At 34.7% G+C, this 14,222-nt stretch overlaps 1 protein-coding gene across 6 annotated transcripts in view; it reads left to right on the forward strand.

Moving 5' to 3' along the window:
• Positions 1-12,183, forward strand: part of ZNF280D (zinc finger protein 280D) — a 44,315-nt gene extending 32,132 nt beyond the window's left edge. For 5 of the 6 annotated variants that reach the window (XM_056500095.1, XM_056500096.1, XM_056500097.1 and 2 more), the window contains one exon: positions 7,916-12,183. In XM_056500095.1, the coding sequence (XP_056356070.1) occupies positions 7,916-8,549 (634 nt within the window). In that variant the 3' untranslated portion in view covers positions 8,550-12,183. Of the gene's footprint in view, positions 1-183; positions 282-7,915 lie in introns of all 6 variants that reach the window. The other variant, XR_008841331.1, reaches the window with a different exon arrangement.
• Positions 12,184-14,222: the final 2,039 nt, after the last annotated feature.

The raw sequence follows: 14,222 nt of genomic DNA on the forward strand, positions 1-14,222 counted from the left end.
GAATTTGTTTTTTAAATTTTTACTCTACATAAGTCTCCTTGTTTATTTGGTGAAATAAACCACCTTGTGCTAAAAAAGTAAGATTTAATAACTATGCAAATACTCTTCTATTGCTCAACTCTCTGCTTTGCACAACCATTAACATATTTTTAAATGAACTGACAGCAGACATTTTTGTTGCAGGGCAGTTGAGAGTGAGCAGGTATCCTATACTGCCTTGGCTCACTGATACATCATTGTGGACCAGAAAATTGAACCCAGTCCAGCTTGGGATTATTTTGGTATGTAAGCAGACAAGGATCTGACCAGACCTTCTCATTTTTTTCTTCATGCATTGAAGCTGTGGTATTCTCTTCTTGCATCTTTTAGACAGCAGGTCTGGTCTTTTCTCCCAGTATTGTAGTCAAAGGCCCTTTTTGATAATGTTCTCTGATTTGCAGCATTGATCAGCAGCTTTTTGAGAGCTGTACTCCGCTGAAGAGAGGCTTACAAGGACTTTCACTTACATGATGCAGTATTTCTTTGCTGCTCATGTGCAGCATTTCTTCCCTGCTCCAGTCTATCAGTTTGATCCCAAGCTAGAGTAGTGAGTAAATGGTGATGTGTATGGGCTGACATCAAAGCCCATTTTGTTCTGAATTTGATCCTACCTGCTGAAACTAAAAGACTTTGTCGTTCTTTTTGGGTGTTCACTAAAGCATACAAGTCCTGATCTATTTAATATTCAAGTAAGTTACATTTTTTTCTGCCAGTGACTTTATGGTATATAGTGGCAAAATATGCTTTGAATGTCTTCTGTTGCATGTAACTACATAAACTGAGTCTGGCCAAGAGAATTTATTAGCTGCTTTGCTCCAAAATACTATGAGAGGAAGAAGGCATGTAATGGAAGTACATACATTCATTGAGCCTTGTTTCTGAGGGTGGAGCAGCTACAGTTCCAGTTCATTCACACCTTGTTCTTTTGGTATCATCTCCATCTTCAAGGATGCTCTACTCAAACTCCTGGGATAGTTGCTGCTTTTGATTTTACTGCTATTGATTTCATCTTCAGTTCTAGATTATCTATGGCAAATTTATCCATCAGGATAAGTGATGAGCTTTGCTTTTGCCACGAAGAACTTCTAATGTTCCTCCAGACTCAGCCTCCTGGTTACAGTGGATATGTTTTGGTTGAATCTCTCATTTCCTAGCCTGTGAGCAACAAAATAGATAAAGCTTACCTCACTTAAGGATCAGTTTCTGATACAACTTCCTAGTTGTAAGAGTTCAGTTTTGGTGAATGCAAGCTGTTCTTGATTTGCAGCACTTCTTTTTCTGAATAATCAGATTCTTTGAGATTAATTCATTATGACCAGTTTTTTTGTCCTCTTGACTTTCAGTACTCAGTCACAGGTCTGGTGCTAGTGAACTTCTGCAGCTGTTGTAGTGTTGCTAATAATGGCAAGGATCCTGTCATCCATTGTCTCTTGTGTGTATTTTGTGATTGAGCATCTGCACACTTTACTCAGTACACTAAAGTCCTGCTCTTTTTGCGACCTTTTTCCTTCTGGCAGAAGCTGTGTTCCATCTTGAATGCTGCTGTTCAGCCTCAAGCATCACTTACCTACTACAGGTTTTTCTTGCAGGGCTTGATTCTGTTTTGACACAACAGCATTCAAAAAAGCATAGTGGGTTTGTGTTTTCATTGTGAACATGCTGTTCCATTTCAGAGGAAGTTGAATTCATATTTCACTTTTCTTCAGGTTTCCGACAACAAGAAGAATGGAATGTGATTGCAGGTTTTTGTGGCTTTCTAATTTCCCAGAAGTAATACTAACTAGATAGACACTTGGATTTGAAGTTATATGAATTCTACATCTTTTGAATGCTTATTTGGAGTATTATCCTTTGGTTCTTTTGCAGATTTACTACAGAAATTTAAGTTTCAAACTTGTATTTTAAACAAATAGAGTACTTATAAATATGAGAGATGTGAAAATGGTTCATGTAGAATCAATTGGCCTTGTGACATCCTGTTTCCATTTTTGTGAGGATCTTGGAAAAGTTACTCATGTGGAAAACTCATAAAAGCACTTCTAAGTCACTAAAATAAACCTTCCTGACTTAGTATTAAATCTCTCTTATGATCCCAACAATTTACATGAATAATGCAACATATTGGACCATGTCTGCAAGGGCAGAGCATGAATATGTGTGATATAATCAGTTTAGCCTGTGGTCAAAGAATTAAGATTTCATTTGTATGTACCTTAACCTATCTCTCTTTTAGTATTTTTAGGACATTGAGTGTCACTGCTTGACCAGCCAGTTATGTCTTACCTTTATTTAGAAACAAAGTAAATGTTTGTTTCTGTTATTCTGTTAAATGTAACTGGGCAACATTTAAAGTTGTGTCTGTCAAAATAGGATATTTCTTGTAAGAGATGGGATTAGTTAAAAAAAAAAAAAAAAAGAGCCAGCTGCTAAAATCCCAAACCCAATGACCTTTCCATTCTTTTGAGTGTCAATAGATTTTTTAATGCTCTGCATGTTTCAGTTGAGTCTGGAAGGTATCTGGAAGATACCTTGAGCCACTTGATTTCTAGAAACTCTTGAAGCTATAGTCATCCCAGAAAAAGTTACTTTTGGTTAGGTATGGGCAAAAAAGTAATATTAGGCAAAATATTCCAGCTGAATTTGTTCTGCTCACCCTGTGAGTCCCTGGTTGTAAGAAGGGCGGTTCATGATTTGAGCTGTATGTGTATGCAAATATATACAATTTTATTGTGTGAGAGCAGGGCAAGCAATGAGACTGAATTTCAGAAATGAGAACACTCCTATTTTAGAGTCTAGCTTTTGTTACTGACTCCAGACCTCTTCCATTAGTCCTAGGTGTCTCTTTATCTATCGGAATTTCAGGTCAAACTGAATGTAGACTTCAAGATGTCTAAATTAGCGTTCTTATTTGACTTTTACTCTGAGTCTCTTCGATTTTATGGCTGATTCATTCTGTTGGCTATCTCAAGGTGAAATTTTTGTGCTCAGCTGCTCCTTTTTTATGGGCAGTTGTTTTTTTAAGGATTGACAATTAAAGGACATTTTTTCATTGTTCTTAACTAGAAGTTCATGTAGAGTGAAGAATCTCTGGAGAGTTCTAGAAGGGTTTCGGAGTTGCTCAAAACCATTGGACCAACAGGCTGTACTTTACTGGGGCAGTCACAATCTGTTTTATTTTCATCATGTTCTTTCCAGAAGCACTGTGACTTCACAGATGTAAGAAAGCGTTGCCTTTGTTGATGTTTGAGACCTATGGGATTTAAGATTTCTTGTATCATAAAAGTGTTGGGAACATCACAGGTGAAAATTTTCAGGTGATAACTTTCTATGGTTTAGTGTCTATTCGTGCAACTTTTGCCGATTACAAATTGGAAGAAACTGCTTTCTAAAACTATTCCTAAACAAAATTAAGGTTGAGAGTATCTTATCAGGAATCCAAAGTAAACCAATAACAAAGATGTTATCACCACAAAATGTTACAAACTCTGCTCATTTCCAAACCAACATAAATGAGCCAGTTGGAATCTACTCTATAAGCTGTAAAACGTGAACACAAAAATCTCTCAAATTTGATCATGTAAAATAACATTTATAATGGATTTAAAACAATCTATAGATATTGGATCCCCTTCACACACATTTAATTTAGTGGCAAAACTTTAATTTATTGAGACAAGAACAGTATCTTTTGTCTTTGGATATTCAGTATACAATCTGTGTCTGTTAGTGAGTCTAACAGGAGCAACTTTTTTATGAAAGAAGTGACTGACAAACGGCTGTTTCCAACATATTTGCTTTAAGTTCTTGCATATAAATCATTAAAGCAGTAAAGCTAAATATTTGATGTTGCATCACCTTATACTGATGTGGCTACTGTGATTAAATACTTCAGAGTATTAAAAGTTCTGACCCCAAAAAAGTGTTCTCATTTGATTTATCCTGAGTATTTTCCTGGTAATTATAAGAATATTTTTGCAGTGCTACTGAAACCACTCCTTTTTTGTATGTATTTTTGCCATCTATTGTTACAGATTAAGGTGTAATAAATAATATGTGATTGTTTATGCTACAGTTTAAGATGCTGCTTAGCTGCTAGAAGAAGCCTGTTAGAAAGTGTTCATGGTGTGCTGATACTTTGTGCTTAAATTCTTTAAAAGGTCTGGGTTTAGACTGCTTTTTTGGATTTAGGAAAATACGTGTGGTTGATCAATCTAATATTAGTATACAGTTTTCATAAAATTTAAGTGGTAAAGCTGTTTTTTGTGTCAAGTATTTTGCACCCTGTAGACAACCATTAAGACTTGCTGAGGTTGTGAGTAATTTAATTTATGATTAATAACATTATCTAAATATAATAGAGGTAGCACTTCATACTTCAGCAGATTAAATTTGCCTTTAATGCAGCATCAACAAAGAAGATACAGGCATAAGCAATTTTGAGGGGTTTGTTTGGTTTTTCTTTTTTCTGTAAGAAGCCTTTGAAAGGTTAGATTTTGTTAAAACTGATGACTTTACAAGTTTGTAGGAGATACTTCTTGCTATCTCTGCGATAACATTTTCTTTTGGAAACACAGAAAATCAATTTTGGTGATGTTGTGATAAGCTGTTTAATTAATGTGGTTTTCAAAGTCAATAAATTTAAATAATTTATAGCTCATTTAATGTGTGGACTGTGCCCATAAATGTGTTCTGTGGGAAGCATCTCCTCCAGGCGGTTGGAGGTCAGCTGCAATGTTTTACAATTATCCTGAAGTAAACTACAGCTCTGTTCTGGGTGTTTGGGTTATGGTAGACAAATGAAAGAAAACAGCTTATATTGTAGAATGTTTTTGTCAGATAGCTTTATGCACTTAATTTAGCCTTTGAGATCTTAAAATACTTCAGTCATGGCTTAAAAGGCCTTTCTGGTGAGATCACTGCTCAGGTAGAATTAAGTAAAAATAATGTTCACTATCTTAAGACTATTGAATTATTTTTAAAATCCTAATATGAAATAACCAATATAAAATAATAAAATACTCCAAATAATGCAGCAAAAAAGCTTGAGCTAGTAGGATTTTGAAACATCGAGTGATAAGAGTCTAGATTTCCTCTGCCTGACTTGGCACTGAAATCTTGCATTTTCTGTACAATGAGAAAAAAGAAAATCAAATTGCCTTAACTTTTAAGCTTCTGTATCCTGAGTGGGGTTGTTTGTTTTTGCAGACTCATCTCTCATATTCAGAGCTATGGCTTGTGTTGCTCCCTTGAAGTGGTCTTATTGTAAGCTGTGATTTCAGATAGAGTCTATGGCCACCAGTTCATTAATATATCCCATACTTGGTGGTCAGGTCATGGACCTGGCCTCATTGATTTCATTAAACAGAAGTCAGATTTTGAACTCCAACTGTTCACTGACATCCTCTTTTCTGTATAATACAGCTGTTAATATTCTCACATTCTCCTGTATTTTTGATGGCTGAATTTGTAGTTTACTTACACTGTAACCAGTCCTATTTGCACATATAATACTAAGAGTACTTTTATTTATCACAATTGCTAGGGTCTGTTGATTCATCTGCAGCTCATTGCAGAAGCAAATTATTTCTTTGGAGAACTAATATCTATCTAGAGGAATTTACTATTGTGCTTAGCAATCTGAAAGATCACGGTTCTTTGTGGATAATTGTTTTTGTGGTGTGATTGTTGCACAACAATATGTGTGTATATATTTCTTTTCTTCCCCTACCGCTTGTTCCTCCCTTTCTGTGTTTTGCTGAAAATGAGTGAAAAAAAGGGGCTGGGTGGATGAAGCTGTGATTTTGGTTACTAGAAGGTGAAGATTGTGATCAATTTGTTTTATATGTTAAGGGCATATTTGTCCTTGGAGGAGTTTCTTGATGTGAATCTTGTCTCTGTGTGTGTACACGTTTATTTAATCCATTGAGTTTTTCAGTGTGGAACACTGCTCTATGTGGGATCAGTTATTAGTCATCCCTTTATTTAAAACCTTTTGTTTCTTTCTTTTTGCATATCTATGTTCAAAACTTCCCACATAAAGCACAATACTGTGCCTGTTAGCTCTGCAACTACATCTTGCCCTCAAACTGCTTCTTGAAAAATAGCAGCTGAAGGTCATGTGTGTATGCACTAGATTTCTACATGAAAACAATTCTAAATATTGAACTAATGTTTATATGGCTCTGTGTAACTGAAGTGTTTCTGTGGAATAGATGAAGAAATCAGGAACAGTTATAACAAGCCAGTTATGTCAGCCTCAGCTGAGGGGTGCTTCTGAGCATTGACTTTTGTACTGGAACTTAGTCTTGAGTTTTCCCTCCAATATTACCTTTTTTGCCCTTTTCTTTCTAGATGTTTGAGAGAGAAGAGCTTGGATAGATAAATTGTGTATTCAAGTATGCCAGCTACTCCACTAAATGAGAAAAAACCCCCAGACCCTAACATTTCTGTTTGACAAAAGCAGCAAATACAGGTTGTAATTTGGTAAAGAGGTTGGCCTATCTCTTGAGTTCATTCCTTATAACAAATGAAAATTCAGTGTAACAGGATGAAAAGATTCCTATTTGATTCCCCAGTGACCAACAAAACTTCATTACTGAAGGATATCCCAACAGTCTCTTATTCCTGCTCAAACTATTCCTCTGACTTAGAGTAGAAGTAAGAAATGGAATAGTTGTGGATTAGTTTATTTAAATAAAAGTACAACTTGGAAACAGATTTCTGAATGCTTGTAGCTCCTTTTCCAGAATAACCATTTTCTGTAGAACACAGTGTCATTTAACATATAAGTGAATCACTGGAATTTAAATTCCTTTAAATTAAATTTCAAGGATGAATAGAACATATGTAGATTTTCAGCTTGAAAATATATGAAAAAAAACCAGTACCAAGGAGTTGATTCTTCCTTTTAAGAGTTCTGAACTGCGTGTTGCTTACAGAATTTGAGCCAAAAAATGTTTGAAACCAATTTTTAAAACCATTTGAAAAAAAATAAAAGAAAAATGCATTTTGATTATTGAGATATTTGGTGATATTTCTCACAGCTTTTTTCTGCATGTTACTGTTCAGATTGTTACTTTCAATTTAAATTTTCAAGGTTCATTTGGGAGAATTTGCTCCTAATTTCACATTCTATATAGAATTTATATCTGAAATCAGACAAACTTTCAACTTTTCATTTCCTCTCCCCCACACTTTTTGTCTGTTACCATCATCATTTTAGGTAATTGAATCTGCTTATCATTCTGAAAAATTTGGGATTGATTAACAATTGTATTAAACTTTTCCCAGGCTTAATCTTTACAGAAAAAAATTGAACTTCTTTATTTCTATATTTCCTCTTTATAAACACAGTTTTACTCTGAAAGGTGACTGAAATACTGCTTCACAGATTCAGTTTTTCAGTGAATCCAGATTGTAATTCCTCAATAAATTTTGGATTCGTAAATTTAAATTTCCTGCTCTCGCTTTTTTCTCATGAATAATGCAGAGTCAGTTGGTGGTATAAAGATTAAAAGCAATTTTATCTGCCTCTGTGTCAGAGGCTGTGCGGGTAGAGGAACTACAGGTTTTCTTTTGGGAAATTCCATGTGTTACACCAAGGCAACCTTCCTTTCTGGAGCAGAAATGCAAGAACTAGAGTATTAATTGACTGCTTAATGCAAAGCTTAGTTTGTAAATAGGTAAGAAAAATACAGCTGTTAATTGAGTTCTGCCTTTCTTGCTGAGAAGCCTCATGACAAATTCCAGAAAGGAAATCTTTAGTACCCTTCTGAGTGTCACTTTGCAGAGTATAGCCAAGCATTGCTTTATTTTATTTATAGGATAAAATTATAAAAATCATACCTAAAAATAACTTGGGTTTTTTTTGTTTCAGCAAACAAGATCATGACTCTTCAGATGAAACAAAAGAATGCAGTCAAAATCAAACTAAAGAAGTTGCATCCACTGAAAAAAGTGAAGACTCATCACTGTCAAATACAGAAAATGTTCCGAGTTTGGAACTCCCTGGCAACAGCTCCAAGAATTCTTTGCATGAGAAAAGAACGTACTGTGATTCAGCTAATAACAAACAGTTAGTAGATGAGAAACAAAAATGTATTAATGATGAAAGCGAGGTGAAAATGTGCCAAAGTTCAGCTGATATTGTCCTGAACGAGCAGACTAAAGTGCGTCCCTTGGATGAAGCTGCGCTTTCAGCAAAGAACGTGAGGGACTTAAAGCTGACGTTGGGTGAAGATGTCAGCTTTGAGCAGTTCCTGAGGAAGAGGGATGAACCTGAATCTGTTAGTTCAGATATAAGTGAACAAGGCAGTATTCATTTGGAGCCCTTAACTCCATCAGAAGTACTAGAGCATGAAGCTACTGAAATTCTCCAAAAAGGTAATGTTGCACCTTCATCAAAGAAATCAGGACAGCTCGCGGAACAAACAGATGAGACTTCTAGAGACAGCAATCCCAGCAGAATGGAAACACCTGCAAACAAGACAGATGAAAATGAAGCAAGCTGAAATTGTGTTATTTTTATTGTTCATTTTAAACTATGGTAAGAGCACCATGGACCTTTCCTCATGTGTGTGCTCATGGATGCTAAAACTAAAAGTTTTTAAAGGGAGGAGAAGAAAAAGAGACACCAAAGGGAAGTTTGCATATGGAGGTAGCATGTATGTGTATGTATGACTGAATTCAATAAGCTTCTAAAAGGTATGTTAAAATATATCTTCCTGTCTCTTGGATGTGATATATTATTAGATTGTTACTTGAGAAGAGGTATAAATTCTAATTTTTTTATAGTTAACTAGCCCAGGATAAGGTGACTTGTTCGCCCAGAAAGTATTTTTCTAAGTTCTTTAGTGTGAATATCACTGCACTGGGGATTGAGTAGGAATTCACTTCTGATGCTGATGTGGAGCACACTTGTAATGAAAGTTTATTGGTCTGCTGATAGTTTTGGTAAACATAAATCTTGGGATTTGGTGTCACATTCCTGTCTGTAAAAGCACGTAAACAGAAATATATTCATTTGTACACCTCTGTACAGGTGTAATCCCGCCAGACTGTAAACTTACCTTAATAAACTTTCAGTGAAAGTGAAATTATTACAATAAAAATTTATATTTGTGGGGTTTTCACTGTGCAGGCTGTGCAAAAATACCGAACATAACTGTATAAAGTAGGACTGAAAGTACTGTAGCTATTAGGCTTTTACCATTGGTTTAATTATTCTTAGCTGTAGACCCATAGGAATGGTCTGTAAGTCACACCAAAGTATGGTTTAATGTAAAAATGGTTTTAAGCAAAAATAAGGAGAACTCCAAACTGGAAACACCACCTGGCATGCATTCTGCCATTTTGCAGCTGCTACTGGCTAACTTAAAAATAGGACACAAGGGCGTATAAAGTAGAATTGTACAGTTTAATTTCATGACTTTTTGTAGTCTTAAGTTATGTATGGAAAGATGGCTGCTCGTTTTGGTTTGGTTTTTTAGTTTTGGGGGTTATTTTTGTTTTCTAGTTACCTAGATTTAGGAATGCATATGATTAACTGTAGCTTGCTCTTTTGATTTCGTTGCTCCATTTGAAACATTCAGAATGTGCTTTTGACTTAGAGTTTTGTTTTTAATGAATGTTAAATGTTTTGAACAGCTGTTAAAGCACTGCTGTAAATTATTACTTTTTGAGTAAATATTTGCAACAGAAATTTGTCTTTGTGTATAATTTTATGCTCAGCTTGAAACTTTGGGCATAACCTCCCATTTTTTCAAAAGATTTAGTTACAGTTCCCAAAAATTAAGTAACTTAATTGAATTCACGACTTATTATTAATTTGAGACCTATGTTAAATTGGGGATTTTTGTTAGCTTTTGGTTAGTTTGTTTTATTTTAGAATTAAATGAGCAAGTGCCTATGCATTAACATTTTTTGTACCTGTGTATTTTGAAAGGATGTGCTATAACCTTTCCAGACTATACAGATATTTTTCTGGCCCGTCAGCCTGCAGCGCAAGTTTCCTCTGTCCTCTTAAGTTCACCAAGCTCAGCTGCTAAGTGAGTCTAACAGTATTAAAATGTAGAGACCACCACCAGCTTACTATTGGAACCTCTAAATAAACCAAATCTCAACAGCCTCAAAAGTCCCTTCAAGCTCAAAAGAGATGTATAATTTAAATTTTGGACTGCATCTTCATTGTCATCCATGCACGTGTAGAAGACTTCAAAAAAAGTGGAACAGTTTACATACTCCCAGCTCTTTAAGATCTGCCACTTGAAGAACTTCAAATACCACTATACAGGAAGAAACTGAGAAGAATAAGTTGCATTTTTCTTTTGTTCTTTAAAGATTTTAGTGAAATCATTAAATAGATGTTTGGTTAACCAGTCTTATGTCTTCATGCTTTTACACATGGAAGGTTACTCATTGCAATGCTTTATTTTATGCATTTTAAAGCAGTTAATCAACTACAAAACTGAATGTGTATGTTACTGAGGGAATTCCTGAATGCATCTGTGTTGAAACCCAGGGAAATCTGTGTATTTTTAATCTGGTTGATGACCTTCCATGCAAATGATATATTTTGAATAATGCACTGATATGTTCTATTAGAAAAGACTAAGTTCAATTGAAACCAGCTGCCATACTTGAAATTTCCTCATGTATGTCTTTTATTATGCAATTAAATTTTTAAAATACTTTCCATTTTAATAAGAATTTGAAAAGACTTGGCCACATAGTGTTGAGAAAAGGTAGAAAAGAGAAGTCCAAAACCTGCATATTTGGCAGAATTATATCCATATCTCAGGGTGCTTATTATGTAAAGCATCATTTGTTTCAAACCATGGTGACAGTGCTTATTCAAAAAGTAATGTTAGGTACAAGCCACTCAGGTATTTTCTGGTCCTTCTGAAAAAGAGGTGAAACAACTTGATTGTTCTAGCAAAAGCATCAGATAGCTTTTCATAGGCAGGGAATATAATAACATGAAGACACTGGTGTGGTGTTCTTGTGAAGGTGGAAAACTAAAACACATTACTATTTTTGCTATATAAAGTAATAGATTTGCTCATAAACACTGTAGGAAACTGCACAAGTACAAAGATTCATTTGTATCATGTTATTTGGGAGGTTTCCCAAAAAAGAGAAATTAAATTGATACTTTTGGCAGAAGCTGCTCTGGAGGATCAAGTTTCATTCATGCATTTTTCAGTTAATTGAACTTAAGTGCACATGATTCAATTTGTTGTTTGTAACATTTGAAAGTTGGAAAACCTGTCACTTAATTTTTGGTGTCCATAATAGAATCACCCTTTTCCCTCATCTCAAGAGCTTTATCATATTTGCTTGAATAATCACCACAGCATGTTTATATAGTGCTTATTTTTAAAGAAATTGTGTGCCACGTGTATGCTCTCTACATTATTGACATTTAATAGAAAACTGCAGTCGTCATGATGATCAATGGACATTCAGTCACTTGGATCTTCCTCAAGTGCAGCCAGTATCTGTTTGCCTTGTGCAGCTTGGGAGAGAAGCTTTGGTTGATCTGTGGTTCAGATTTTCCTAAATGGAATGGTTGAGAAAACACACCAAAAAAATTCCAATTGTAGCACATACTGAATTCTAAATATTAGGTGATGTATTTTAAAGAAGAAAGCTTTTGTAACACAACTTTGTCTGCTTTTCTTTTCCTTGGACAGAGAGGGAGAACCTTGGGCAATACATGTAAAAATCTCATCTCTGTCATGCTGCTTCTAGAAAGAATCAGAAACTAAAGGTCAGGGTAAAAAATCTTGAGTAATGCTTGTATTCTGCAAGATATTAAATAGAATATCTTAAAGCCTTTCTGCAGGCATTAAGCATTGCTATTTATATGCTGGCAGGTAGAAAGCAGGCTTTTTTATATATAGATATATATATATATACTGTCAGATACATGAATATTCCCCTAAAGACTGACCATAGGCTGTCAGCAGAATTTTGTTACCGACCACTTAGAATTTTTTGTGCAGGGCAAATTTATACCTAATTCTTCTCTCTTTGTTTTCACTAGTGTTGTTTTTTGCAGCTTGTGAACTTACTTTGTCTAGTTGCATCCTGTATATTTTGATGTGTGCTTCATATGCCATTAATAAAAGAAAAAGATAAGTATGTTTTATGATTACATTGAATGATTTTTGCTTTTAAGAAAATGTTTATTCCAGTTTTAATGTAGTTCAAAAGGACAATTCACAATCCCTCAATGAAGGATGGCATGTTATGTCCTTTGAACATTGTTTTTATGCAGGATTTTGACTCTAATCTTCCCCATTAATTCTGTGCTAAAAGGGAAAGTATGTTGACTGGTATTTTATATTAGTTTACAGATACTATGCAGAGAGTTCCTTTGAGTTTTGGATCACTGTTGTAGCTCTAAGACAACTAATTAAAATTTTTTATTCAGTCATGTCATTGACTCAAATTAACCTTGTAAAATTGATATTTCTTTTTTGCACCAGATTAAAGAAAACAAAAAAATGGAAAATGTTTATCTGTGAAATAACTTGAAGGAGGTGTATGTTGTTTTGCCTTCAAGGTGCTATAAAGCTAATGTGTTTGTTGACATAAAAATGTGCTGGGTTTGTTGAGGGGCTTTTTCCTGTTGAAACCATTATATCAGAGAGGCTGAGTTTTTTCTAACAACCAGAAAGATAGCTGTGATGTTATATCTGTATCTGCATTTATGTTTGGGCAAGTTTTTCTTCATATTAAGGAAATTAACTGCACAAGTAACATGCGTGGGCTGTAATTAGGCCAAAATAAGATCAAGTCCATGATCAAAACCAGTAGCTTTTCAGGAAGCAATTCTCCATTTTTAAGCAGCATGGCTAGGTTGCTTATGATAGGAGTTTAATGTAAATAAACTGTATTTCATGTTTTAGTTCACTAAAGTCTCGATGTTAGGCATTTAAGTCAAAAGAACTATTTTCTCAAAAAATTTTTGTGAGTAAAGTGGTTTCTTTATGAAGGAAGTTGTCTCATACTGAGTGTGGTAGCCTTGAAAATGTAACCTTTATATGTTTTGCTCATAACTAGGTATTAATCCTTTTGACTGAAGGAAAATCACCTGCAGGTCTGTTCCTTAAAACCTCTTGTGAGTTTTTCATATGATATTCTAGCAACAAAATGAAGCCCTTGTTTTCCTATCTTTTAATGCTGTAAAATTGGAACATTAATGCTCAATAGTTTTTAAATTGTATGTTTTTAAATTACCTAGGTATTTACTGTCTGAAATGAGGATTGAGTTTTGTGTACCAGTTTCTCAGGTTTTCAGACGAGATTTGTCTTTCCATCTTTCTTGGAAAGACTCCCTACTTCTTGGGCTAGCAAGTTGAAGGCACATAATATCATTTCCCAGGTTGTTTGATGAAATCCAGTGTATTTGTTAGATATCATTTAAGTGGGACAGACTAGAGGCAGTCAAAATGAACCCCAGTACTGTGAGTAATTAGGAATAATTCAGTCTTAAAGGAAAACTTTAGAAACTTGATAGATACATGGTGGCAATATAGGAAGTCAGGTGAAGCCTTAGCTACATTGTACTGTTGCTGCATTCCTCTTAGTTTTCTTTATGTACACACACACAGTTACGTGCAACTAAAATGAAAACATAACTTGATTTTATTTTCCCTGATGTACCTGAGTAGAGTAATAAAACATAAAGAGGATCTCGTTTTTACCATGTTAAAAATGAGAGTTCAGCAGCAATCCTTAGCCTGTTTTGAGCATAAAGTTGTCTAAACAGATTGTTCTAAAATTGCCATTATACTTGAATTAGAGCATTTTACTAATCCAGCTTCTTGACTGGGTGAGCTACTCAGCTATCTTGGAAGCTTTTAACATACTATTGCTTCTTAATTGCTATTCATATTTTGGCAGTAATAAAAATATATCTGTTGTCCTCTCACATAACTTGTGGTTTATATTAATGTACTCTTTATCTAATGTGTTTACACAATCCTTACGAATGTGTTGGTTCTTTCCATCAAAAAAAATGTGTTGTTTGAGAGAGCTTGTAATCTACTTGCACTATTATGATAATTTCTTGACCACATTTTTTATATGTTACCCTGCAAAACATGCAGGGAACATGTGGAGGGAGCTATGAAAAAAGTGTTTAGAAGATCTGTCTTTTACTTATCCTCAGAGTG

The sequence above is a fragment of the Oenanthe melanoleuca genome, chromosome 10, assembly GCF_029582105.1.
Source record: "Oenanthe melanoleuca isolate GR-GAL-2019-014 chromosome 10, OMel1.0, whole genome shotgun sequence".
Taxonomy (NCBI): Eukaryota; Metazoa; Chordata; class Aves; order Passeriformes; family Muscicapidae; genus Oenanthe; species Oenanthe melanoleuca.